The sequence below is a fragment of the Malus sylvestris genome, chromosome 15, assembly GCF_916048215.2.
Source record: "Malus sylvestris chromosome 15, drMalSylv7.2, whole genome shotgun sequence".
Classification (NCBI taxonomy): Eukaryota; Viridiplantae; Streptophyta; class Magnoliopsida; order Rosales; family Rosaceae; genus Malus; species Malus sylvestris.
The window spans coordinates 3154878-3181091 of record NC_062274.1 but is presented as its reverse complement, the minus strand read 5'-3'; the positions used below and the strand labels follow the sequence as shown (position 1 = coordinate 3181091).

At 37.4% G+C, this 26214-nt stretch overlaps 3 protein-coding genes and 1 pseudogene across 3 annotated transcripts; 1 reads left to right on the top strand and 3 right to left on the bottom strand.

Annotated features, from left to right (window-relative positions):
• Positions 1-10296: 10296 nt before the first annotated feature.
• LOC126606051 (disease resistance protein RGA2-like) lies at positions 10297-11231 on the top strand (annotated as a pseudogene).
• A 2403-nt stretch (positions 11232-13634) lies between these two features.
• On the bottom strand, positions 13635-15191 carry LOC126604483 (E3 ubiquitin-protein ligase AIP2-like). The gene is made up of 3 exons (XM_050271757.1): positions 14646-15191; positions 14061-14476; positions 13635-13945 (listed from the first exon to the last, which is right to left on the bottom strand). The coding sequence occupies exons 1-3, from the start codon at positions 15016-15018 to the stop codon at positions 13796-13798; spliced, it is 939 nt and encodes a 312-aa protein (XP_050127714.1). The 5' UTR covers positions 15019-15191; the 3' UTR covers positions 13635-13795.
• Positions 15192-15810: 619 nt separating this feature from the next.
• Positions 15811-18574, bottom strand: LOC126604482 (F-box only protein 13-like). Its single transcript, XM_050271756.1, has 2 exons — positions 18197-18574; positions 15811-17322 (listed from the first exon to the last, which is right to left on the bottom strand). The coding sequence occupies exon 2, from the start codon at positions 17295-17297 to the stop codon at positions 16050-16052; it is 1248 nt and encodes a 415-aa protein (XP_050127713.1). The 5' UTR covers positions 17298-17322; positions 18197-18574; the 3' UTR covers positions 15811-16049.
• Positions 18575-20451: 1877 nt separating this feature from the next.
• LOC126604846 (ubiquitin carboxyl-terminal hydrolase 18-like) lies at positions 20452-25689 on the bottom strand. The gene is made up of 11 exons (XM_050272161.1): positions 25113-25689; positions 24292-24496; positions 24095-24183; positions 23807-23892; positions 23548-23710; positions 23299-23422; positions 22692-22849; positions 22475-22559; positions 21832-22044; positions 21631-21692; positions 20452-21445 (listed from the first exon to the last, which is right to left on the bottom strand). The coding sequence occupies exons 1-11, from the start codon at positions 25370-25372 to the stop codon at positions 20740-20742; spliced, it is 2151 nt and encodes a 716-aa protein (XP_050128118.1). The 5' UTR covers positions 25373-25689; the 3' UTR covers positions 20452-20739.
• Between the last annotated feature and the right edge of the window lie 525 nt (positions 25690-26214).

Below are 26214 nucleotides of genomic sequence, written 5' to 3'. Positions count from 1 at the left end.
CAACCTGAAGGCTTCGCATTAAAGGGAAAGGAACACATGGTCTGTAAACTAAAGAAGTCAATATACGGACTTAAACAAGCTTCACGACAATGGTATCTTAAGTTTGATAATATCATTGTATCCTTCGGTTTTAAAGCAAACATCGCTGATCGATGTACATATCTGAAGGTCAGTGGGAGCAAGTTTATCTTTCTAATTCTGTATGTTGATGACATTTTGCTTGCTAGTAGTGATCTTGGTCTATTACATGAGACCAAGCAGTTTCTCTCGGAGAACTTTGAAATGAAAGATATGGGTGAGGCGGCCTATGTGATAGGAATTGAAATATTCCGAGATAGATCACGTGGAGTGTTAGGCTTGTCTCAGAAAGCATATATTGAGAGAGTTCTAGAGAGATTCGGTATGGAAAAATGTTCATCCAGTGTTGCTCCAATTCAGAAAGGGGATAAGTTTAGCCTTATGCAATGCCCACAAAATGAATTGGAGCGTGCACAAATGGAAAGTATTCCTTATGCATCTATTGTAGGAAGTCTGATGTATGCACAAACTTGTACCAGACCAGACATCAATTTTGCAGTTGGGATGTTAGGCAGATACCAAAGCAACCCAGGAATGGATCATTGGAAAGCTGCAAAGAAAGTGATGCGGTATTTGCAAGGAACGAAAGACTATATGCTCACGTATAGAAAATCTAATAACCTAGAAGTTATTGGTTATTCAGATTCAGATTTTGCTGGATGTATTGATAGCAGAAGATCAACTCTTGGTTACTTGTTTCTCTTAGCTGAAGGAGCAATTTCTTGGAAGAGTACAAAGCAAGATGCTATTGCTATATCCACCATGGAATCTGAATTTATAGCATGCTTTGAGGCTACAAATCATGGATTATGGTTACGAAATTTTATCTCAAGGCTTGGCGTTATTGATTCCATTGCTAAGCCGTTGAGAATTTTTTGTGACAATGTTGCCGCTGTCTTCTTCTCCAAGAATGACAAGTATTCTAATGGTGCTAAACACATGGATATAAAATACTTGACTCTTAAGGAGGAGGTTCAGAAACAAAGAGTGTCTATTGAGCACATAAGCACAATGCTTATGATCGCAGATCCCTTGACAAAGGGACTGGGCCCGAAGGCATTTAATGATCATGTTGAAAGAATGGGTCTTGGTCGTAGTCCATGATGATTGTCATTTTTATTTTGTTTATGAGAATTTGTTTAATGACAATATTGTGCTTGACACTCTGAGCTCGATAATTGAACATGTTTCTGGTATTTCCTGTTTTCCATTATATGTATACATTTATGAGATTGGATGAATGATAACAGGAATGTCTCTGACAAAGACATTATCGGACCTATATATGTATTTCTCACTAACAGACTGTTTTAGGTAATTGCTAGTGCTGTGGTGCATGGAAGGGACTATGTCGCTCGTTGATGTACAACCGCCATGACTCACACTAGTGAATTACTTAAGATCAGTAATTATGTTGACCAATTGATAGTAAGGATTATTTCGAACTTTACAGCGCTCAATGTTTATTTGTTAAACCTGAAAAGGAACATGTGTCACTATGGACCAAGTGGGAGAATGTAAGAATATTTTAATATTCTAAAGTGGTCCATATGACACGGTCCATATGATATGTAGGGTTTAACTGATATTATCATTTATAAATAATCCTATTGGTCAAATTATGAGAAATGTTTCCTATCGAATTACTGTGATGGGTGGTAATTGATTATGGGCTTTAAATGGAAACGGGTCCTCTCTCTGCCTCACTTGTATATATTGCATATACCCATCTAATATGCATTTGATAGAAAAAACACGATTAGGGTTTTCACGTGCAAATAGAGGCAAGAGAGAGAACACCTATTTCCTCCGCCGTTGACAGAATCCGTTTGGGATCTCATAGCGTTTGTTGTCATGGATCAAGGTACGCTTGGTTGTTTAATGTATTTCCGTAAATTCTTTGTATGTGAAAATCATGAAGTTCGATGATCTTGGCTTAATTGTTTTAAGACTCACAATCTCTCCCTCAAAACCTTCTCTTAAATTATTAGTTCTTTCTTTTCACTTGTTACTGCCTTTTCTAATCAACTTTTTCACTGTCATTCTTTACTCTGATTGGTGGTGACGAGACATGGCTGATGTGCTGTATCTCATATAAGAGTTTACCAGAAGCCGTTGTTGGGACTTAAAAAGGCTTCACTACTTTGGAGATGTTTATCTCATAAAGAAGAATGAAATGCAGCGGAATTGATAGGCAAGAGAAAGAACACTCAAAGTGTTATACAAAAAATTTTATTCTCACACAAACTTAGTACAAGAGGAAACACTCTCACACTTCTTGCTCTCTTACTTGCTCTCACTTCTTCTTAGTTCTTACTTCACAACACACACACATACCTATATTTATAGGCATACTTTGCCGACTTATACATTCACTAGAATTTTCTAGTGCATTGATCATGCACACTTTTCCAATTTCAGCCAATATGTTTCTAGATTCTACCACAAACAAAAACATTTTATATTTTCTTAAGCATAAGGCGGTGGACTTGACTATACCACCAATTGCTGCACTTGGCTAGAGTTTTCTAGCATATCACTTCACCGACAACCTTTTGCTAGCATTTTCTAGCACATTTCATGAGTTTTCTATGGGCTGGATCATCTTCTTAGGCTAAGAACAAGATTACATTTCAATAGCCGTGACAGCGGGGAAAAATAATTTTTCCCCATATCTTTTTTTATTTAGTTTTTGGATTAAACAAAATAAAGGAGAACTAAGGACTAAATTAAGAGATATATGCGTAAAGTGAAATAAAGTGTGTATAAATCACTTTATATTACAACGAAAATGAAGTTTGATAGAAACTTAATTACATCTGAAATATCAGTCATGTAATATATCATAATAGGCACCTGAGATATCATGATGCCAATAATACATCATAAGTTGAGATATCATATCTCGTATGAAAATTATTCTCGACATAGATAATTTAACAAATCAACAATACATAGTAGATATAGATCTTTTAAAAATCCTACACTGACAATGTCTGCTCTAAACACTATGCTATAGACTGAGAAAGTTTTTTAAACTAGAAGTTATAATTGTTAAATCCACAAGGAGAGGGAAGACATCTTCATATGATATCTGTTCAAATAGTCCCTTAAATTGTTTGACTATGTCAGAAATGTCTGCCAGACTATATGCATAAAGAGCAACAATGTAAACAGATGGGTGTGGCAGCAAGTTTTCATCTAAACTGAGTGAAAACCAATTGAAAGACTGCAAATATTTTAAAATCAGCTAATTTTTTTTTCTTTCAATATACTTATATATCTTAGTTACCATGAATTTTATGATGTATAGCCACCAAAATTCTAATGTATACCATCACGAAAAGCAGTTTTTGAGTAGTATATATGGTTCTAAATAAAATGCAATCATCCAAGTAGATCATTTGACAAGCTTCTGACTAGCTAGCAAAATTTATAGGGTCATTCCAAATGTAAATTATGCCACAGAGGCTAAAATTGATCTCCACATGGTGTTTTCATGATTGGAACATAGCAAATCTCACCATAGAAATGGGAAAGGGATCCTCTCCTGATCCCTTCCTCCTAATCCATTAAGTTCGAGAATTCAGACTATTGAAATTTGATCTAACGACTAAAATTATTATAACTTTTAAAACGGGCATCTGTTTGTAATCGTTGGATCAAATTTCAATAGTTCGGATCGTCGGACTTGGTGGATTAGGTAGAAAGGATCTAGAGAGAAGCATTTTCCATAGAAATAAATATAAATATGCTACGCAAGCACTAACGTCACTAAATAAAATAAAAAATCATTAATTCCAACAAGTGTGCTAGTTTACCACTTTTCTAAACAAAATAGAAACTTCGAATAAGTCAAACCTCTAACTTTTAACAAATATAAATCAAAATAAATATCATCTTGGAGCAAAATACTTCAGCAGATGATTAATTCACAAACAAATGAGATGGATTAACAATAATTGTTATGGTAAAAAAGATACGCTTGATACAGATAGATCAGCAAACTATATCAGAAGGTAACTTAGAAGAACAACATCAGATGATTTACAAGTGTACAGGGACATGAGTGGCATAAAAAATTCGGAATAATAAAAAAATAAAATGCATAATACATAACAAGGTATGAAGGTGGGAGAGAGAGAGAGAGAGAGAGAGAGAAACAGGCCTTTTCCTCTGCGGTGTTCTGTGGATAACATCAGAGTTGAATGGGTGGATGGATGGATACATGTGGGCTTTTGATTACTTGATGAGTTTTTTTTTTCTGATAAAATCAAAGACAAGCAGCCAGCTTCTACCAATCCCCTCGCTTAGCAGCAGGTGCAGATGTCTTCGAGATAAAATCACAAAACAGATGGCTTTTGACGAATCACATTCACCCACCAAAACCCTAACCAACCGCCTCACACCTCTTTCTCTCTCTCTCTCTCACACACTGGGGATTCCATTCATTTCACATTTCACACCGCTGTGTTTTTGAGAGAAAATAAAACTTCTTATCTCTTGAGAGTCAAATGGTAACATCAGCTCTAGTTTTTATATTACCCTTTTAGGTTTTACACGAAAAAGAACTCGCACTTGTGCAATCCATTCAGACCCACTAGTAGCTCAGTTTTTTTTGTCTGCCCTTACTGCAGTCACTGCAGCAAAGGCATTTGATTTGCAGGCCCCTGCTGGTCGTGCCATTTTCTCTCTGCCCTCTCGTTATCCTATTAACAAAGATATATATAACCCCTCAAGTCTGAATTAGGGTTGTAGGCTGTACGCTGGACTTGACTGCCTTGTAGTATTAAATAAGGACCTAACTCTTGCCGACAATGGACCCAAATTAATATCATTTCAAAGAGAAATCTATCTGTACATGTAATTGGGTAGAAACAGTATAAGGTAAATGTCAGTCACAACCACCGTGCAGTGATGGAACTAGGGTTTTAATATGGATTGGGCATGGCCTAGAACACAGTAAAAAGTTTGTGTGACCCTATCACCATCATGCAATTTTGTGATTGATAATTCATATCATTCAATTCTACAGTTTATTGATAAGTTTTAAAAGTGTAAATTTTGATGAGTAATACCAGGGAGGTAAAAAATATAAACTCACTGATAAGTAATAAACACATTAATCAGTATTTAAATATTAATTTAATTATTAATAATCACGTTATTTGATTTATAAAATTTGTTCTCTCTAACATTATCTAATTTTGACTTTAGGTTCGACTCTTGTTGATAAAAATTAAAATACTAATTTATTATAGCCAGTTCATTATTTGATTTTGCCCAAATCTCCTAGACCTCAATGCAATTACATGAAAAAATTGAGACTCAAATTTACATAAGAGAACGAAATTTTTGGGTGACCGTGAGTTATACAACCCAGCCATAAACTAGTTCTGCCCTTGGTCATCCACATGTGCATATATAGGCGACATAAGAATAAGTAATTCTCAAAATCACTCACATGTGCATAAGCACCGTTAGAATTATAGCAAGAGCAATTACGGTAGGAGTGGACTTGATAATTGACAAACAATACTAGCAATGCTCGAATGATAATATTCTACGTAAATTGCTCTTAAACATCAATGTCGTTTCAAATTATTGTTCAAGAAACAAGGTTGTAGTCAAATCGTAGCTCAAATCATTAAGAATTCTTGCTCTTTTCTTTCTTCAATATCACTTGTGAAAAAGAATTGAATAATCTCCTCAATTCCTTAGTAGTATATCCAAAATTTACAATATTTTCAGTACCTTTTTCCCCTCTCCACGAAGAAAGTGTGGAACCGTGGAGGTGCACAACGCATTACGGAAAATTTTCTCAGCTTAAAGAACGGGGGGACCGCCCGTGAAGGCACTGACGGGTATGATGTGACGGATCGTAATCAAACGGCTTTCCACTAGCGGAGCTCACATGTGGATGCCACGTGGGTTGAGGTCCAAGGCTCCAACAGAGCGAGGCTGCCACGTGGGAAACAACGAAAGGAACATGAAATCGGCAGGAATTGAGCCTGGCCCACCTGGCCATAAAAGCCTGCGCCATCCATCAATAACCTTATTTACCGTCCTGGTATTTGCCAAAACCATATAAAAAACGAAAAGGCATATTCTTGTTCAACCACCACGTTCACGAATTTCAGACATATATTTTATACGGTACGTTTTAAGTGTGATCTGGCGAAATGTTTTTGTAAATCTTTCAAAACCATCATCTAGCCCTCTTAAATATCATTTTTTCTGGATAATTGAAAACTTAAGAGTTCATGGTGAGATTGTGGATTTGTTGCCATGAGAAATTTTCATGGTGATAGTCATTCACTATGCCATGTTATTAATCTCTTCATGCTATCACATTGTGTGCAATTGTGCATGTATCAACATTATGTTTTAATTTTATAATATTATTCTTTATCATAATTCATAACACATAAATAAATAATAGCACCTAATGGTGTAACAACTCAGAAAAGTCTTTTGCAAAAGAATATATTGACTTTAATTTACTTAATTGGTGGCAAAAATCTGCATAGTTCCACGTCAACGCTATTGAAGCCAATAGAACTTGTGTAATCTCCTCTATTGCGTCCTGAAACCCCCGTTCAGCACTCGTAAACACTGGCTTAGTGTAAAAGTCATAATTATAACAAAAATAATGTAAATCGCGTGATCTTGAGGAGTTTATTTGCTTTCAATTTTTAAAAATAGATTTTATTTTTAATTATTTTTGCTTTATCATAACAAAATTATATAGGGAAGTACAAAATATTGGCCGAATGGTATTGAATGTAGTAAATTAAATAGAAAGCTGTTCATTTATTGGACTTGGTAAGCTAGATAGGGACCTCTCATGAGATGAGAGGGTGGGAGGAGTTCTGCATGCAATTGCAAGTAGCTGCTGCTGCTGCTGCTGTTGGTAGCCTCTTGAGTGACACAGATTGCTGCAGGCAGCTCATCTCCCATTTTCATTTAACCCCAAATTGTATGGTCACTTTCCGCTATAAGTGGGGGTGGCAGTGGACCATAACATTTTTAATCTGCCGTCGTCACCTACAACCCTCACCCTCTCTCTCTCTCTCTCTCTCTCTCTCGTGTTCTAGAATGGTATAGAGAAGCTGATAGCCATTTTCAGAAGAAAAAAAAAGATCTAAATTCAAAGGAGCTAACTTTGGTAGTCAAGGTTTCATACGACAAGTTGCAGCCAATAAAAACCAAGTACAGCCAATCCTCCATCCTCATGTTACCTACCATACCAACATACGTGTGTGTATGTGTATATTCACTCACGTATATATATGAGCTCTTTTTTTAGGATAGATCTTCTTTCATGTAATGAGTTCATTACGTGTCAATTGGTTATTAGTCAAGTAATGCATTTTCTGAACAAGTGACCTATAAGGATCATATATACACTTGCGCTGTAGAGTCAAAGAAAAGACAAAATTACTGAATTTTGAACAATCACTAAATAATCATAAAACGGTGAATGCAAGAACATTATCTTTATCTCGTTTTCGCTCTGGTTGAGCAAAATCTCATGAGAAAACTAGTCTTATATATGATAATATTTAGGAGAAATTAGGTTCTCATCCTTCATTTTGCTACTCTATTGATTAAAATTTTATTCCTTTTCAATTTTTGATCAAGGTCCTTGTGTATTAATAACATCATTAATTATTTCAATAATAAAATATATTTTTTATTTCTAAATATATTCACTTAATGTTAAAAATGTTACAATTAGTATATTTATATTTATGACTAAATTTTTTATCATATATTTTTAGTTTTAGTTTGTATCCATTTTTAATTTGTAATTCTTTTTTAACTTGTACCAATTTTCTTTTCAGTTTTAATTTGTACCCATATATTAATTTCTTTTTGTGCCCATATTTTTTTAAAGTTTATTTGTATTAGTAACCATATATTTTTTTTGTGTTTGTACTTTTTATTTTGCTAAATGTACCCATGCTAATTATATGTACCCATTCATGTAAAACTTTTTAATCTTAAAATGTACTCATTGTTAAATATACAAATTTGTTATATGTAAAATGTACCCTTTTTTTATATAAAATCTATTCAATTTTTTTCTAATCCATTTTTAAACTTATATGGGTACATTCTTTTTTCTTTGATTTTAAAATGTATCCATGTCAAGTTTAATCGAAGAAATTTACTAATGTTATTAAGCCTGATATCCTTTTTTTTTTTTTGTGATTTTGAAGAATGTACCCATGTTTTGATACAATAAATATTTTGGTTGATTTTGATGAATGTACCCATGTTTATATATATATACACACACACACACACAATGGTATATTTATTTTTTAATATTTTTAATCCCACAAATTATGGTTTTTTTATTTAAAATCTCATTTATATAAACAACTAAAATTTTTAATTTTTAATATAAAAAAATATAGTAATGTACATAAAAATAAATTATCACATTAATTTCAGGGACCTCGATCAAAAATTAAAAACCAACAAGGTTTCAATCAAAGAATATTCATAACTAATGACCGCATCCAAAGTCTCCCTAATATTTATCTACTTGTCCACCGTCGATTATTGATCGTTATCATCATCAAAATGTTTCTTAACCGCTTTTCATATAAGAGGATTGAGATGAATTTTTATGATCTATCTATCTATCTAGAAAGTCTTGTTTTTGTTTTTCAGAGTCAATTAAATGTGGGCACATGAGAATTTGGTGACATGCATGCAAAAAGGTAACAGAATTTGCATACAGAATTAAAATCAAACTATAGGTTGCCCTAAAGTTGGACAGTTGGTCATATTAATCTTGCAAGCAGCTTCTATATATCATGATTCTTGCTGAATATACCAGAAGAAAGTCACAAACCATTTGGAAGCAGTCTATTACCACATGAGTATTTTTTGCCATCTGTAAGCGACTACAACTTATTGGGTCACCAACGTATTTCTTGTTGAACTTTTAAGCCTAAAAATGAAAATTAGATTAAAAATATTAGCGGAGATCGTTGGCTAGAACATTTCTAGAGTATCCACGAATTTTACAAGGCCTATATTGAGGTAAAATATTTCACAAAAATAGGTTTGGTGGTGGTTTATAGTTTTTTCCAAAATATATTATAAATACAAAAATGCGAGATCACACATTTTATATGCAAAATTTATATTGTTTTTGTATTAAAAAAAAAGTAATACAAATGCGATACACGAAAAATATGTTACAAGTCATTCTTGAAAAGTTTGGGTTTCTCCTAACAAGCCGACGCCAATAAAACATGAACTGCTTCTGGTTGGTGGCCCAATTATGTATTCCAAAGTAGCATAAAATTTACATCACAACCTATAAGCTATTGGGCTGAACAAATGTTGTGCCCTCTTGGAGCAAACAACACGAATTCACAGAAGCCATGGCAGCTCAATCTTCAAAGCCTTTGAACCACTCGCTTATAGTTCTCGAAAGGACTCTAACGTCATTTAGCGAAAGCGTCTTAAGACTCCGAGCAATAGCATCTGCTGGAGTGTACGAGTAACCTGTTTGCCACCTGGGTTCCTGATCAGGCCAAAGAAAAAACAAAGAGAGGAGATGCATATTTCTTAACTTCTTATGACAATGCAGATCGTGTAATGCCGGAAGCCTGAAACGACTGTTGCTTATTAGCTTGCAGCGATATGGACATGAAGTCCCTATAAGATAAGGGGTTCACATTAGGATATGGATGAAGATACAAGTCAAATGTGATTCCTTGATCTGTTTTCCCGGGCTCTTTGCCTTGTTTTTGAGGTGTGGTAAGCAGTTCAATGATCACAATTGATTCACCATAAACATGACGTAGATTTGAGGAAAGAAAAGATCTAGTTCCGCCAATACATTCCACACGAGGCTTTAACGTCTCTTCAAGCTGCATTTTCATTCATTGCATGATGATGCAGAATAGTGGGACATCATGCGTACCAGTAGCGTGTGTTTGACATTGTATGAGCTCTTCACAAAAATCACGGTTTTTAGAAGGGAACGATTTCTGCCAAGCCAACAAGATACCTCATTTAGAAGGGACGGCAACTGATCGACAAATTTAGACCGAACTTAAATAAATAAATTGATTGACTTGGTAATTGGAATCATCATATAAGCTGGATCAGAAGAGAGACAATTTCACAAACCATCTGCATTTCTTGTTCATCATTTCCTTTTCCACTGTCAACCAATTTTTGAGGCAAATGGCTGACGGGATCATTTCCATGCTACTGGATCGGCTGGCTTCAACAACTTATGAGTAGGTGGACGGAGAGGAGAAACTTGTTTTGAACATCAATAAAGATATTGAAGAATTTGCTGGTAATCTCGAAGCTATTCAAGCCGTTCTCCAAGATGCAGAGCAAAGGCAATTCAAGGAGGCCAGCGTGAGGATCTGGTTGGATCAGCTCAAAGGCATATCCTTCCAGATGGTGGAGGTGCTGGACAAGTGGAACACTAACATGTTGAGACAACTAGTTGAGAAGCAAGAACGAGAAGGTGAAAATGCTCTTGTTCCTAACAAGAAGAAGAAGGTAACTCCCTGTTTTCCCTAGCCCGTTTTTGTCTCCACAAAGCCAAAGAGGTAATTTTTCTCCATGACATTGCGAGTAAGATAAAAGATTTGAACGATAAGTTAAGTGTGATTGATGAGCAAAGAAAAAGGTTTGAGTTTCAACACATAAAAAGAGGCATTCAAGAATTCCCTGAACGACAGAAGACTCCATCTTTTGCCGTCATGTCAGAGGCATTTGGTCGAGAAAGGGAAAAAGACATTCTGATAACAAAGTTGTTGAGTGATCGGATTCGGAGGGGGCTCCTTATCATCCCTATTCTAGGGATGGGAGGAATGGGAAAGACAACCCTGGCCCAACTAGTTTATAATGATGGCAAGGTTAAAGCCTATTTTGAAAAAAGAGTGGGTTTGTGTCTCAGACCCTTTTGATGAGGTTAAGATTGCCAAATCCATAAGCTGTGATAGTGCTCCAAGTTCAATTGAGTTGGATCGTGCCTTGCAGTGCATGTCAAGATCTATCCAGGGAAAAAGGTTTCTCCTTGTCCTAGATAATGTGCGGAGCCACAATAGTGAAAAGTGGGAACGATTAAGGGCACCACTAATCCAAAATGGTGCTCTTGGTAGTAGAATATTAGTGACCACAAGAAAGCATGAGGTTGTTGATATGATGAGAGCAACAAGTGACATGATTAATTTGGGAGAATCTTCAATCACATGGCATTTTTTGATAGAGAAGTATATGAGTTTAAGGCGTTTGAAGATATTAGTAATAAAATTGTAGAAAAATGTAAGGGTTTGCCTTTTGCTGCAAAAGTTCTAGGCAATCTCATGCACAATAAGAGAACAAGGAAGGAATGGTTAGGTGTTTTGAACAGTAAGATATGGGATCAAGAAGAGGTGGAGCAAAAAGTTTTCCAACCGCTATTACTAAGTTTTTATGATTTGGCACCATCCATTAAATGTTGCCTTTTGTATTGTGCTAGTTTTTCTAAAGATTATGAGTTTGAGAGAGAATGTTTGATTAATTTTTGGATGACACAAGATTATCTTAATGCAAAAGGGAATAAGGATGGGGGAGACATTGGTGATGCTATTTTTGATGACTTAGTAGCACGATTTATTTTTCAAGATTTGAAGAAAGATTGTCAGTGGTAAAATTATAGGTTGCAAAATGCATGATGTTGTTTATGACTTTGTGCAATCTCTCACCAAGAATGAATGTTTGATCATCGATGTTGAGGATGTTGGCAATGAGATAGAGGTTTGGGTGAAAAGATTCGCCATTTGACCTTAAGGTAAACTTGGTGAGCCACTTCAACTGCAAAAGTCTGCGTACACTCAGTATTCTTTGTTCATCCAGTCCTACAACAATAGACTTCAATTTCATTTTACAACTGAAATGTCTTGGGACATTAAATTGAATAGACTTCAATTTCAATTTCATTTTACAACTGAAATGCCTTTCCTCCTTAAATATCTGTTACTGCGAAAGCTTAACAAGACTGCCAAACTTCCTCTGCAAAACACCTCTGCAGGAGCTTACCATCTACAAATGTTCGACGCTTTCAGTGCGCTGTGAACAAGGCAAAGGAGAGGAGTAGCCCAAGATTTCTCACATCCCAAACATCAACATCTCATCCTGGTAACTGAGCTCTATCTTATTACACATTTATATATGTATCAAATTCAAATGCTATCATCATATTTGTTTACTTTGCTTCTTTTCTTCTTCAGAATTCAGATGATCTTCAAAGGACATGAGCAATGTGGATCAAGTGGTGACTCGCGAGCTAGGCGTATGGATTAATCTTCTTTGGAAAGGTAATTCTCTTCTTTTATATATATCAAATTAGTAATGATTGTTTAACTTCTCACGCACATCTTGCTAATTTATGATGCGTTTTTTGATAATTATTCATTTGTACGTGCCACATTCAATAGTAAATTTCCACGGTGCAGGGATTCGCTAATCTTAGTTGATCAAATTTTCACACAGCAAATGAGAGACTGAACGGATGTGAGCCAAATTAAGGAGCATCAGTTGAAGTCACCTTTAGATTTCTCGTAAGGTTTGTTGTTTGGCTTTAATCAAAATTTCGTCTATTAGTTTTGGAATTCTGTAGAAGCAAAAAGCGTGATGTCGACCATCAACATCCCCTACCGAAGTTTCAACAGAAATTTTGATCAGCTTCACAATGCCATGAGAACTTGCAGGCATTGGAAAGTGATTCCTCAAAGCATTCCTCCGGTGACTCCTCATTGTTTGGACCTGTGCTTAATGATCCTTCATGCCTTTTTCCAACCGTTCAAATACAATCATGTGAATAGGGAAGCTAATTGTTAGCCCATTGTGAAATTTAGTCTACTCCCCCACCCTTAGTGTAGTAAATTAGTAATATCGTTTGTTAAAAAAAGAATATCTCCTTGTGAAGGGTGTCATACTGTGTAAATTTGGTGTGTGGCGCTCTTCTCTCCTTTGATCAGGTTGAAATTCTCGACAAGGTTTTTACGGAACCCCTTTCAATGGAGCACCCTATTCTCTCTTGTATGTATTCTTTCATAAAATCGTACTTATTTCCAATAGAGGAAGAAAAATGGTGTTCAGAAATATATGAATGTTACTATTTAGACCAGAATGGTGTATGGTATAGTTGGCCAGCGTGGAATAAAAGCCCAGAACCTGGCAGAAATGATTAGCACTCTATCACCTATGGCCTTGTCTAAAGGTCTCTTTGGATACGAGACCGTGAAAATTTTCGAAACGGACACTCAAAACTCACAAAACCAAGTATTTCAAGGGAAATATAGCATCCAAGTCTTCATTTTCAAGCAAAAAACTTCACAAAATAGTCCTAACCGACGCACTTTAAACAGTATTCGTTGTCTGCACGCTTTTAGCTATTCTAGAAGCACTTGAAACAGGCTCATACCGCTTAATCTGATTCCGCCAAAGTTAAGAACGCAAATACCATGTGATTATAATACATTTATTTTCTAGGAGATAAACATAAACACGATCAGAATCGGTATCTGCAATGTGCTTCGTCATAATCTCGAAAGTCTGTTTCCCCAATGAAAATGCCATTACAGAAAAAGAAACCACACTCATAGACATGCTTAATGTAACGAACTGAATAAGAATTTATGAATGAAGCTGCAAATTTGACAAATTGTTGAAGATGTAAACATTAAACATACATATATTCACCACCACGAATCGCATTCGCAGCCCCTTTTCTGTCTTCTTCGGCTTCCTTCTCCCTCTCCTTCCAACTCTCGTACGCATGATCATCCGTCTGCAGCTCATGCCGGCATATCGGACAAGAATTGTGCTCATCCTGCCACAATCAATACCACCCAAAAACCCCAGTTGGTGAGTCACTCTAAAATCTAATTGAACGCAACCAATGAGACACAATAACAATATAGCAAATGTTCAGAAATTCGAGTTACCAGCCATGGCTTTAGGCAAGGAGGGTGGAAAGTGTGCTTGCAGGGCAACTCCTGCATCTTGTCATTGACAACCAAGTTCTCCTTACAAATGCAGCAGTCCGCGTCCTCTCCGAGCTTCTTCAACACTTCCTCCGTGATCGTGACTACCGGAAGATTGGCCACCACCTGTTTGCTCGCAGGCGGGACCCTTGGAGCCGCCCTCACGTCATCCAAAACCCCCGGCGGCAAAACGCTGTCGAGGTTGTCGATGAGTGACTGAAGCAGATTCACCGCGCTTTCCGAGTTCTCTTCGTTTCCGGGACCCGACTCAGAAGACGACCCCGCCGCCATGGCCGCCGTCAATAGATTCGACTGCACCAGCCACTGCGGCTGCGGCGGCTCCCGATCCACCGTCAAATGCCCCTCAAACAAATATCCTAAAAAACCAATATTTCAATTCCAATAGGAGAAAATAAATTTTGGGTTTTTGTGAATTTCCACCAAAATTCAAACAAATTTCCCAAATAATTACATAAAATTTTCAAAAAATCAATAAAAAGAACGAAGCGTTTCTGTAATTTTCAGAAAAGGGAAGATCTTTCATACCTTGATTTGGAGAAGACGACGGCTGCGGGGGGTCGTTTTCCTGATGAACGACCTGTCGTGCCTCTTCGATGCAAGCGAGTAAGTGGGCCTTCTCGGAGGGGTCGGAGACGAGGGAATGGGCGAGCTGAAAGAGGGCGAGTCCGGCGGCCCAGAAACCCAGCGAGGTGTACCGGGTCTTCAACACCGTGGCGACTCGGCAAACGACGCCGTAGAACAGTTTCCGGAGCGAAGGAGAGGCGGAGGAGTAGTGGTCGCGGAGCAGCGAATTCAAGGCGGCGACGGCGTCTTCGAATTTCTGCTTCCTCGAAACGTCCTTGTGGAGCTCCTCCAATCGCTGCTCCAATTTCTTTTCGTCTTTGAAACTGAACTCCATTTTTCGGATTCGGGTTGAATAGATTTGTATCGTATCGGATTTGTATCGGTTTTTTTTTTTCTGCGTTTATGGGTTTCGGATTAGTTATATTTCTGGAGTTTGGCTTGGCGAGGAGGTCACCGTGGGAGACGAAGGAGGGAACGGATCGTCTGCGCGCCGGCTCATACATTACCTGTTTCCCACTGTCTTTCCACGTCACCGCGTTCCCACGCCTTCTCGTTACTTCACGAACGACACCAGTATTAACGTCGTTTGTTTTACATTTGGTTGCTTGCCTGAGTTGCCTGGTGGGTTGGATAAGTAGTGGGGTAGGGTTCATCCAATCCCATGTTTGACGCTCAAAAATTAATATGAAGCAAAAGATTACCAAAGAGTTGGGATCGGTAGCAAGATGTTTGTAGTTTAGGTGGTTAAGAGTATTACACCTACTTACGTTAGACAGATTTGGTTGCTCTCATTTAATCTATATATAAAAAAAGTTAAGATATTGAATCTCACTATTGTAATTTGCTTGAGGCATACCAATGATCGTGGACCCAAGATCCAAACCTAAGACATCGACGTTAGTGAGGTAGACTTTTCCTTCTTAATCCATTCTTATGAGCTTAATACATTCCTACTTGCTTAATCAAATCCAATCCTAGTAGCCAAACATAACCCGTATCACACTAGACAAAATACATTATTTAAAGAAGTCCGCATACTTCTCCCACCCACCATGTTGATATCCGTCATTTAAATTGAATAAAATCAAAGAAAAATCAAGAAACGACCTGCGAAAGTAGAAAAGGGTGAGCATAATCATTTGCCTTATTTAACAAAGAGAGAAAATCCACCAGAACATGAAGAGTTACAAAGCCAATATACATTGTGCTACCTCATCAATCTAAAATAATTTCCATTGTAAAATAAAATCAAAGCCAATTTTCCATTTGGCTCTAAAAAATGCAAATACAGAAAATACAATGCAAGACAAATGCTAAAACAATAAGAAGCAAAAAATAAATAAATCCAAGAACACAATTTGCAAATCACACAGAAGCCTCGATCCTTGGCTCAAATGAGAAGGCAGACAAGAACTTGATGGATTCACCATCCACAAAACATTTGGGCAATTCAATCCAATCATTGGCAGCCAAATCACACAGAACACACCTCGAAATCTCGGCAGAGCTTAAGCAGATCAGTATCTGGTTACCGGCACCAACACAGTTTATGTCCACATTCTTGCCGTACCACTCGTGTGACATCGCTGGAGGCATTGCTGCGATGTGTTGCCATGATCGAGCTTCCTCATCGTAGCACCACACCCTGAGGTTCGCGCTTTCAAAGAATTCTGAGAGAAGAACCACCAGCATTCTGCCTCCGCATTCTACCAAGTCGATGGAGTACTCGAAGAAGACAGGGAGTAGCCTAGGGTACTCGGAGAAGCACTTGGTGGTCAGGTTGCAGGCCACAACTGAGCCTGATGAGCTGAGGAAATAGACTGTCTCCTCGCCCTTTTTGGAAGTGATTACGGATGAGTATTGCTTGGATGGGCTTCTTTGCATGTTGGTTGCCACTACATTTCCAGCCCTGCTAAGGAAGTAAACAGCACTGTCATCGGTTGAGTCAGATTCTGTAGAATCATCATCCTCGAAGTTTTTACGCAAGGCAGTCTCTTCTTCCCAACAGGCAGTGCTTGAGTTATACACTCGGAAGGACAAATTTGGAAGCTCGCCAAAGACAACAACAAGCTTGTAAGATGATTGATCATACTTGGGACTTGAGCTCATCACAATGGCATGGAATGTGAGATTTTGTAAGGATGGATCCAGCGGAGGGTGTTCATTGCAAACCCCTGTCACAGGGTTGGATACAATGAAGTTGCCCTGTGAATTGCGGAAACAGATCAAGCCACCAGAAGCTGAAACAGGCATGGAATTGCAGTTGGATTTTGTCTGGAGGAGAGGCGGATGATTGAGTTTCTTCCAGCTTCTTTCAGCGGAGTCAAAGACAATTGACCGGTTAAGAAGGGGATCGACCATGAAAAACCAAGGATCCCGAGAAGGAATCTGAGAGCAGGCAAGCTTGAAACTGGGAGAATATGCAACTGATTTCCATCTTTTGCATACCGAAGTAAGGCGGAAGAATGCAGATGTTGGTAGCCTCGAAAGTACCCTTTCAAGAAGGTCTTCGTTAACCTCATCCATATAAAATGTGTTTGAAATGCCATCATCTTGTTCTTGGGATTTTCTCTTCCGATTCATCTTAAAAGCTGGGGAATTGTTGTGCTCCATCAACTAGAAATTAGTAATAAGACAACTGTAGTAACAAAAAAGGGAAGGAGGCGTTACTTGTGAATTTATATCAAAGCTCGGAACAAATACATGAGGAATGTGATGGGAATCTAGCTATCAAATACTCATCAAAAGACGCTGGTACTTCAAACATCTACGAAAAATGTTGTTCTTAACTGTTTTAGGATTCGTTTGGGACTAAATTTGAAGGAAGCAGTCTAACAAGTACTTCTGCTAGACGGTTTATAAACATGTCGGAATTTTTATCAAAAGTTCTGAAGAAGGTGTTTCTACGGACCAAAAGCACTTTTGGTTTTTAGAAACCACCTTTAGCCATCCCAGCCGCTATCCCTCCGTTTCTATTTCCTATCTGCTGGTTATGTTGTTGATCAAACAATTCGTATAGCAACGAAGAAGTTGAAAAACAATCCAATCCATCGAGTAAAGATTCTGACTTTCTTTCGACATTATAAACAAAAATGCGAGGATAGAAATCACAGTTCAGTCGAAAGCACTGACAAATAAGCATTGAGGAAAAGGTATGAACTGAGATTGTTGAAGCTAAAAAAGGATTGAAATTTGAAACCACCCATAAGAAAATGCATAATTTGGGACTCAAAAAAACCAGAATTTGGAAACGTAGTCAAAATTTTCAGACCCAAAAGATGAAATTGGACCGTTGGTATGTCCAGAAGCAACAGATCTCGCCACAAAGTCATAAAATTTGCCCAAATCACAGTAGAAGAATCGTTGGACTTGGAGTTAGTAGAAACAACGTTGTACCCATCAATCAAAATGTCACATTTAGACAGATTAACAGCAAAAATCCAATAAAATTGAGGCAGAAAAATGAACAACAAGAAGACAAAAGAGAAGATGAACACAGAAAGAAAATGTACCTTCCCCTGCTGCGGCTGCTTCAGCGGCGGTGCTGCTGCTTCAAAGGTGGTGCTGCCGTGAGCTCTGAATGGAAGACAGTGAGAGCGACGGAGTGAGGTTGGTGGGTCTTTGTCCTCGTCTTTAAATTGGGCAGTGTTTGGGAGAAAAGAGAAAGGGAAAGAAAGGAAGGAGAAAAATAGCTATGGAGGAAGGAAGGTGGGAAGCTTCGTGGGAAGCTCCTTTTGTAGGGGTTGACGACCAAAAACACACACAAACACACGAGGGGTTGGTTGGTGGTTAATTTTTCTTTCTTTTCAACCCAATATGTATAAAACGAGAGAGAGAGAGAGAGAGAATAAATATTCAGTGAGAAAGTAGAGAGAGTAGTCGACTCCCTGCTCTCACAGCTCTTGGCTTTGGATTCCCGAGCCCCAAACAAAAATGGCTGCACTTGAGAGTAGATTTGGTATTGACCACAAAACAAGGGAAAAGGATCCTTTTTTAGGGAATCCGAGAAATTCCGTGATTATGTTCGTTCATCGTACATCGTGGGTAAAAAATCGTTTAAAATTTAAAAATATATATAAATAGTATTTAAAGAAAACTGACCACATAACGTACGATGAACGAATATGATCACGGAATCCCTTGGATCCTCAGGAAAATGATCGAGAATCCTTTTCCCAAAACAAACATACCTATGCCTAAGAATTATATGAAGATGTTCCAAGTAAATCACGGGGTACACGTAGCGGTTTTTAATTAGTTTGATAAGTTGAGATATAAGCACGATGACATTTTAGGTATATATAATGTATAACAATTCGTGATTGACTTAAAATATAAGTAACTCTTTATGGTGACAAGAAACGTATCAATGTGTGATTTCCTTATAGACAGTCAAAAATGTTCTTTTGATGTTGTCCCACGTTAGTCAAGCATTGGTATACACCAACGATGAAGCTAGGAAATTACATAGGGGGTTGACTGAACTATTTATATGGAGTGAAATTTAGATGTTGACTTGAGAATAGGCTAAATTTATGTTCTGGATTTTTCCAAAACATGCTTTTTTAACACCAAATTTTTTTATCTTTCTCCGTCGTTGATATATGCAAAGCAATACTGAATACACTTTAAATTGGTCGTCTGTTTTTTTAATATTTTAAACACAAAAGAAAGAAAAAGAGCATCCAAGCATGGTTGCAAAGAAAGACAACGACACGGTTGGGAAATACAATATATGCCAAGAATAATATTACGACATTGTCAAAGGCTCAAACTGCTTAAAGAGTTTGGCTTTGTCATTTTTCTGCTGCTGCTGCTGGAAGCTGACTTTTGCAGTTTGCAAAAGCAAAAGCAGGAACTTTAGTGGTGCTTTTGGCTTCTGCATTTGCCTCGTTGCGGAATCTTGCTGCTCGTGAGCCTTCAAAGTCAATGGCCAGACCACATTCTTCGAGTCCCAGAAGCAAGCATTTTTCCAAACTAGAAAAATCAAGGAATAAAAGACAAAGCAAGAGAGAGAGAGAGAGAGAGAAAGCCGCTGATTACGTTCTTTTTTTCACTTTTTTATCCACACTCTCTCTCTCTCTCTCAAATCCGTCCGAAGTCCAAGGCCTTCGAGGCCGGCTGCCATGGCAGAGATCTCGATGCATTCAATCACTTCACACCAAGCTCGGGTCTCCAAGTTGGCGTCGTTCTTTCACTGTTTTGGTAAATTCAAGTTGGCATCTTCAATGAACTTATTTAATATTCTAAAGAAACGATCTTATAGCACGTTCACGAGATTGTTTTAACAACAACAAAACGCTTGTGGGACAGGTCAATCACTTGCCAGTTGCTTCAAGACACAAAACACGTATTCTCAAATAACATCGTTTTTAACAAAAGCGCTTATGGACAAGAAATTTTTTATTATGATAAGAATACAGATAGTACATCATTCGTTTAACTTTTTAACACATATTTTATTATTTGTATAATGACACATGATATACCACCTCGTGTGCCAATCAAATTGAAAAAATCTCTCCTTATTGACATGGTAAGTACTGGTTTGGTACTGATGTGCTTTTATAGAAAGTGGATATAAAAAAAACTAAGCTCAAAAAGTTATTTGATAAACACTTAAAAACAGCTTATTTTCACAATTTTAGGTGAAAAAAAAAAAGCTGAAAACGTGAAGCAACAAAAATGATTTTATTCTCACATCACAGCAAAAACAATTTTTTTTCAAAGCACAGAATGAGCTAAAATTCAAAACTGTAAGACGGCATTTTGCAAGATTCGTGGTTCTTGAATAATAAATATTAACTGAAAAATAAGGATACAAAGAAAAGAACTAATCTTTCAGCTCTTCTTATGAATTTATGCTTCCGACTACATTCTGTCACCTTAAATTACTAATGACTCTCCCAACTAAAATGTTAATCGGAGGTCTCTGCAAATAATGAAACCCCGGACCAAAATTCCCAGCCTCGATCTTTTTCCTTATGGCGACGATGAGGGGATCTAAAGAATTATGAACAAAATAATAATTGCTAAGAAATCCACCTTCGATTATTTAGCCGTCATCTACTTCTATTATGTGGATTCCGTTCCCATTCAGAATACCAGAATTCACAACCGGGTAATCAGTTCCATTTGCACGAGTCGTCGGCCCATTGCTCCGGTAAATTTCAATGTCCTCTGCAGGGGATGAACTTGACTCACAATGACCGATATCCATATCTTGGGAATCGCCATTTTCAGCTTCACGACCTGAAGAAGAGAGATCCTTCACGCAGCGCGCTGATACATCGTCCAGAACAGGCCAACATGACTCACCATTAGACAAATCGATACCAGCTGGAGCTGGAGTTGAATCACCTCTTACAGTATCCAAATCCAATTCACCAGCAGGGTCCTTCTCGCAGATAGAAATCTCCCTTGAAACAGATGGACTAGATGGGGAATTAACAGTACCATTTTCAACCATGCAAACCTCTTTTGAAACAGTTGGAAGTAATTTAAGCTTGAGATCCGCATTATCAGAATGTTCAATTGCAACCTCACCGTTGATTACAGCAGCCGAGTCTGTTACACAGCTTGGAATCTGTGGTGGCAAACTTGTGTCAGATGGCACAGACCCAGAATTGTGTGTAGGATCTGCAGACTCAGCGACGGAACATTTATGTTGTTTCTTTTGGCAAGGCTCTACTTCGCCATTCATCATTTCCTCCTTTTTCTTTGGAGGTTCGGTCCTTAGGCATGATGCTCGTGGCTGCACCCTGTGCAGAAACAGGAAACAAAAATTATTTTAGAGTATCTCACATAATGCTTCTCGCCCAAAATAAAATGTGCAAACCAGTTTGAACTAGGGTCCAGTCACACGCATTGCATTCGTCTAAGCCACTATATACAATTTAATTTAGAAACTTGAGAATGACACGTAAGAGTACACACATATACGCACCTGCTATATAATAGCATATATGCTCCCTGGGAAAGTACCTCTTCCAAATTTACAGTCCCAACCTGTGAAAATGGCAAAATAAGTCGGAGAAGAAATTAGTTGCTTGGTTACAATGTGCATATTAAATAGAATTAGCAGAACCATTTTAAAAGTCTGCACTAGGGAAGGCCATAACTATGAGAGGGAGAGAGATATTCTCACCTTACAGTCGTCGATTTTGTACCAGTTTCCGCTGAAATCCTTGGTATAACAGATATAGTGTCCAAAATATGAAGCATTTAGCATATCGATATGGACCACAACGGCATAAAGCTTATAGATATTTGTACCGTCTCCCACTTCACTCATGTAGGGGTTAAGATCTAATGTTTCAGGAAATGTTACTCTCTTGTTAATTTTCCCAAACCGCCCACTCTGAAAAGTTTTGCCAACATAACAATTTCAGGAATCGTCAGAGTAACGATAGATAAGTACAACTTCATTATCAATTACGTGAAATATAATATCAAATATATGAGTGTGTGTACATACATTTTCAAGAAGGAATCTGACAAGGTCCCGAAAACAGTTAGTGAACCAACTTAAAGATGATGTGTTATTAGTCACTAAAGATACAGTAATCCAGCATAAATAAGAATCTGTAAATAACTCAAAGAATTTCTAGATATGTACACAACGTAATTCCAACTGAAAACACCTAGCATCTAACGAGTTGGAAGAAAAGGTTTTCCTTATTGTGATATAAGAACTCTTGATAACAATTCTAATTTACAGATGGATCCACTTTAACTGTAACATGAGCACCAGTTAACAAAGCAACATGTAAAAAGAGTATAGTTGAAACCTGAAATCTCTTCAAGGCAATTGTGAGTATGTTTGGAGCCCGTTTAACAGTAAGACGTTTCCAAGCCTTGACATAGTCATTGCACCTGTTAACAGAAACAATGTATCTCAAACCTCATAGGAGACCATACAACAGAGAAGAAACTACACAATCCAGAACTGAAAAAGACAACAAATATAATAAATGGAATTGAAAAAAGAAAAAGTAGAGATCGTACCCATCGCATTTATACATATTATCGCCATGAAGCCACTCCTTGATGGTGAATTGATCAAGACACTCCTCCAATGATGAAGCATCCCCATGAATCTCAACAGTTAAATCCATCATATTTTCGTATTGATTTGATATATTCTCGCATTTTGTACAAATCACCTGAAAAATATTCCAAAACGAGAAAATGCATTAGAAGGGAACTGATGGGGAAAATAAGAATGGTATTAAACATCTTTTACCAAAAAAAATAAGTAAAAAATTCATACCAGCTAATTGGCTCAGTTGTTCAATGAAGGAAAGAATAACTTAAACAAAACTCAATAGACTCGCTATTGAAAGCCCCAAAAGGGATGTAAAATTCCAAAACAGGCATATGCCATAGCCAAAGTTTGAAGGTTAGGCATGTTGAAAATATTCCAAGTAACGACACCAGAACCAAAAAGGTAAAGCTCTACAACTTATCTAGATATAGAATACAAAACTGTTATGACATTCCATTTAACATATGTAATTTGACATGATTGTAAGCATCAGTCTAGCTGGCCACAAAAATTAAGAAATAATTGATGTCAGAACTGAATTTACACTTCACCATTAACATGCATAACCTGAGATTGTAGCTGGCCACCAAATATATGTTGAATTAACGTTGTCTCTTGAGAGCTTGGAGTCACAGCTTTCTCTCCACCAAACTCGTCAAGACAGACAGACTGCATTGTATCAATGGCAAACCTACAAAACAATAAAATTCAACAACCATCATATACCACAAGAATTCAAAAAGATAGTTAACAATGTATTCAATAGAACACCCAGTAGATAAATACAGAAACTAGATCAAGTGCATGTAAAGAAACCTCATGAGTTCATGAGCATCCTCCTGCCTCCCATAGCCAAGATTACCACCAATATTTGGTAATCTAGAGATAATGTTGGTTGGTGAAAAGGACTGCGAACTTTGGCTTGCTCTTTGAAGATGGATTTGGAATTCACAAAGGAAGCACCAGTCTTCACGTATGCCTGAAAAACGAAAAGACAATAATTGTTTGATGAGTCAAGACTTGCTTAAGCACCTTTATCCTAAAAAAGTAGCACTGAATGGTTTTAAGACTGTACACTCTCTCTGATGGCCCTTCTCTAACAAGTAGGCAACAAGCGGTCGAGTGGATGAAAGACACTGTAGAACCACATTGGCAAAGCAACTGCAAATAAAAGGGAAATTAGAAGCATAAACAAAATCATAGGTAGTACAAGTATGATAGGAACGTCAGTGAAAGTGTGAGTGCTCGCGGGCTAGAGGTGTGTATAAAGAATGAAGACATCTGTAGTCAAGTTTGCCGCTTGATCAAATGGAAGCACCCAATTAGTGGTATTAAAATGAACCATAAAAAGGTAAAGAAAAACCTGTTTCCACAATTTAAGAGTCCACAAGGAGGAAACCCTGGCTTGTCCCAATTGAAAAGTTCAACAAATTCATCGTAGGGAAAAAGAATCTGAAAAGTATTAAGCATTTGTTACTACTTCTATGTATCAGATAAGAATTACAAAAAAAACTGTAAGCAGCATTCCTTATGAAAAAGAAAAACTAAACAAAAGTTCACCTCTTTCGGCTTCTTGATACGCTTAGAAATTCCATGAGCAGGAACAAGAGCAAGTCCAGGGAATGTTTTGCCCCCAACACCAGAAGTTTTAAATCTCCGATTAGTCAATGTGTTCTGAGCTGAATTCACTCTGCCAGATGGTTGAAAGTCCTTGCATTCAGTCTTATGCCCTGACTTCCAATGCTTTTCTTGGCATTTCGATGAGCTGAAAAATTATAAACGTTAGAACCAAATTATTATGGAAGAATATACGCTTATAGGAATCTCTACCATTGTCTGAAAAACATTCACCATCATACAAGTATTGAATTGATAATACTAAACCACTACTTTTATAACATTAGATTGATACCACCAAATCACTCATTCAGCAAAGTTCTAACATCTCAATATTGTTACTTCATGTGTCTCCTGTAAACAGCCCCATATATCATTGCAAGTATCAACACCGAAAACAAAGTTATCCATGTTAGGGATCAATCCCGAGCCTAAACATAGGATGCTTGCAACACATTGACTGCCAGCATAACACTGAACATCACGAATCAAATAGCATACATGGGATCAAAGCCTAACTAAAAAGAAGTTAAGAAATAACTGTTGCGAGACAACATGATTAATGGAAATAACTAACTGTATTATATTCGACAACGTATAAATTTCACCAAAGATTAAAACTTCGCCCCTAATTCATTAAATTACCAATACTTACGAAACTAAAATCACCATAATTAAGTGCAAAGACGCAACTTTTACATACAATGATTAAAGCGGCACATAAATTCACTACAAAAATTAACAAGTTAATTGAAGAACAATACCAGTATCTAACGGCCTTGCAGCGAGAGCACCTCCTGGAACCCGAATTCCCACAGACGACACAAACCGGATCCTCCATGAGCGCGCCAGGAATTGGGGTCTGATCACCACCGTCACCTCCTCCCTCGAAGCTGGCGTCGACCTCAAAGTACTTCGAGGCCGTGTTCTTCACCAGGTGCAGCAAACAGAAGGCGATTATAAACACCGTAAATATGAAGTGCAGGAACCAATTCAGATCCAAGCTCACTCCCGCGACATGCATCTACGCCTCCTCAGCTTTGATCTCAGATTCCTCCGCAACCTCAATTCTTCTCATCGATAATTTATCCAGTAATCGACGCAATTCAGTGAATTCACAGCTCGATTTGGGGATTTTCTCGCAATTTCGTTCTCACTTCGCCCGAACGGAAATTAGGTTTTTGTTTTTTGGAGCAGCGGAGAGAGAGAAAGGGTTAGAAATTTGGGTTTTAAAATCATTGATAATTTGAGAGTGTTTAGAGGAGACAAAGGCAACTGCTTTATTTTATGGAGGGAGAGAGAAGAGAGAGAGAGAGAGAGCTGCTTTTCTTTCCCTTTCTGTGTTTCTTGTACTTCTAACTTCGGGGTTACGTTAACAATAATTTGGAGAAAATTATAAAATTTTCAAAAATTTTAAAAGATGAAAACTTTATTTATTTATTCCACCCAATCAAGAATAAAGTTTAAGAAACTTCAATTTTTCTCTCTTTCTTTTCTTGAATCATCTTTCTAGAATAAACAAGTTTAAATTTGGATGAAGACTACTATTTGGACTCTTAAAAAAGTTTAAATTTGGATTCCATAGCACGGATACAAAAATTCTTGTATCATGTGCAGTGTCTTCCCATCCGGCATAAGCAAATGTGAATTACATGTCAAAATTACATGCAGCCATAACATTTTGAGTCGGCATTCCTTTCCTACCAATGTATGGAAATTGATCCGGATGTGGTATTGAAGCCTCAACATGCACTCCATCTATGACACCAATACAATCTTAAAAATAATAACATAGAAGAAAACCGTCAAATGGATAGGTGTATGGTGAGAGCATACATTACAATTATGGTGTCAGCAAAAAAAATT

Bases quoted from the DNA above. Each gene is read 5' to 3' on its own strand.
- LOC126604483 (XM_050271757.1), bottom strand. From the start codon at position 15,018: ATGGAGTTCAGTTTCAAAGACGAAAAGAAATTGGAGCAGCGATTGGAG. The intron at 14,477-14,645 runs GTATGAAAGATC...TTGGTTTTTTAG, and splicing joins GTCGTCTTCTCCAAATCAAG to GATATTTGTTTGAGGGGCAT. The intron at 13,946-14,060 runs GTAACTCGAATT...TGATTGTGGCAG, and splicing joins CTTGCCTAAAGCCATGGCTG to GATGAGCACAATTCTTGTCC.
- LOC126604482 (XM_050271756.1), bottom strand. From the start codon at position 17,297: ATGGAGCACAACAATTCCCCAGCTTTTAAGATGAATCGGAAGAGAAAA.
- LOC126604846 (XM_050272161.1), bottom strand. From the start codon at position 25,372: ATGCATGTCGCGGGAGTGAGCTTGGATCTGAATTGGTTCCTGCACTTC. The intron at 23,893-24,094 runs GTTTTTCTTTAC...TTTTATTTGCAG, and splicing joins CTCTTAAATTGTGGAAACAG to TTGCTTTGCCAATGTGGTTC. The intron at 21,693-21,831 runs GTGAGAATATCT...CCATTTTCACAG, and splicing joins ACAAAATCGACGACTGTAAG to GTTGGGACTGTAAATTTGGA.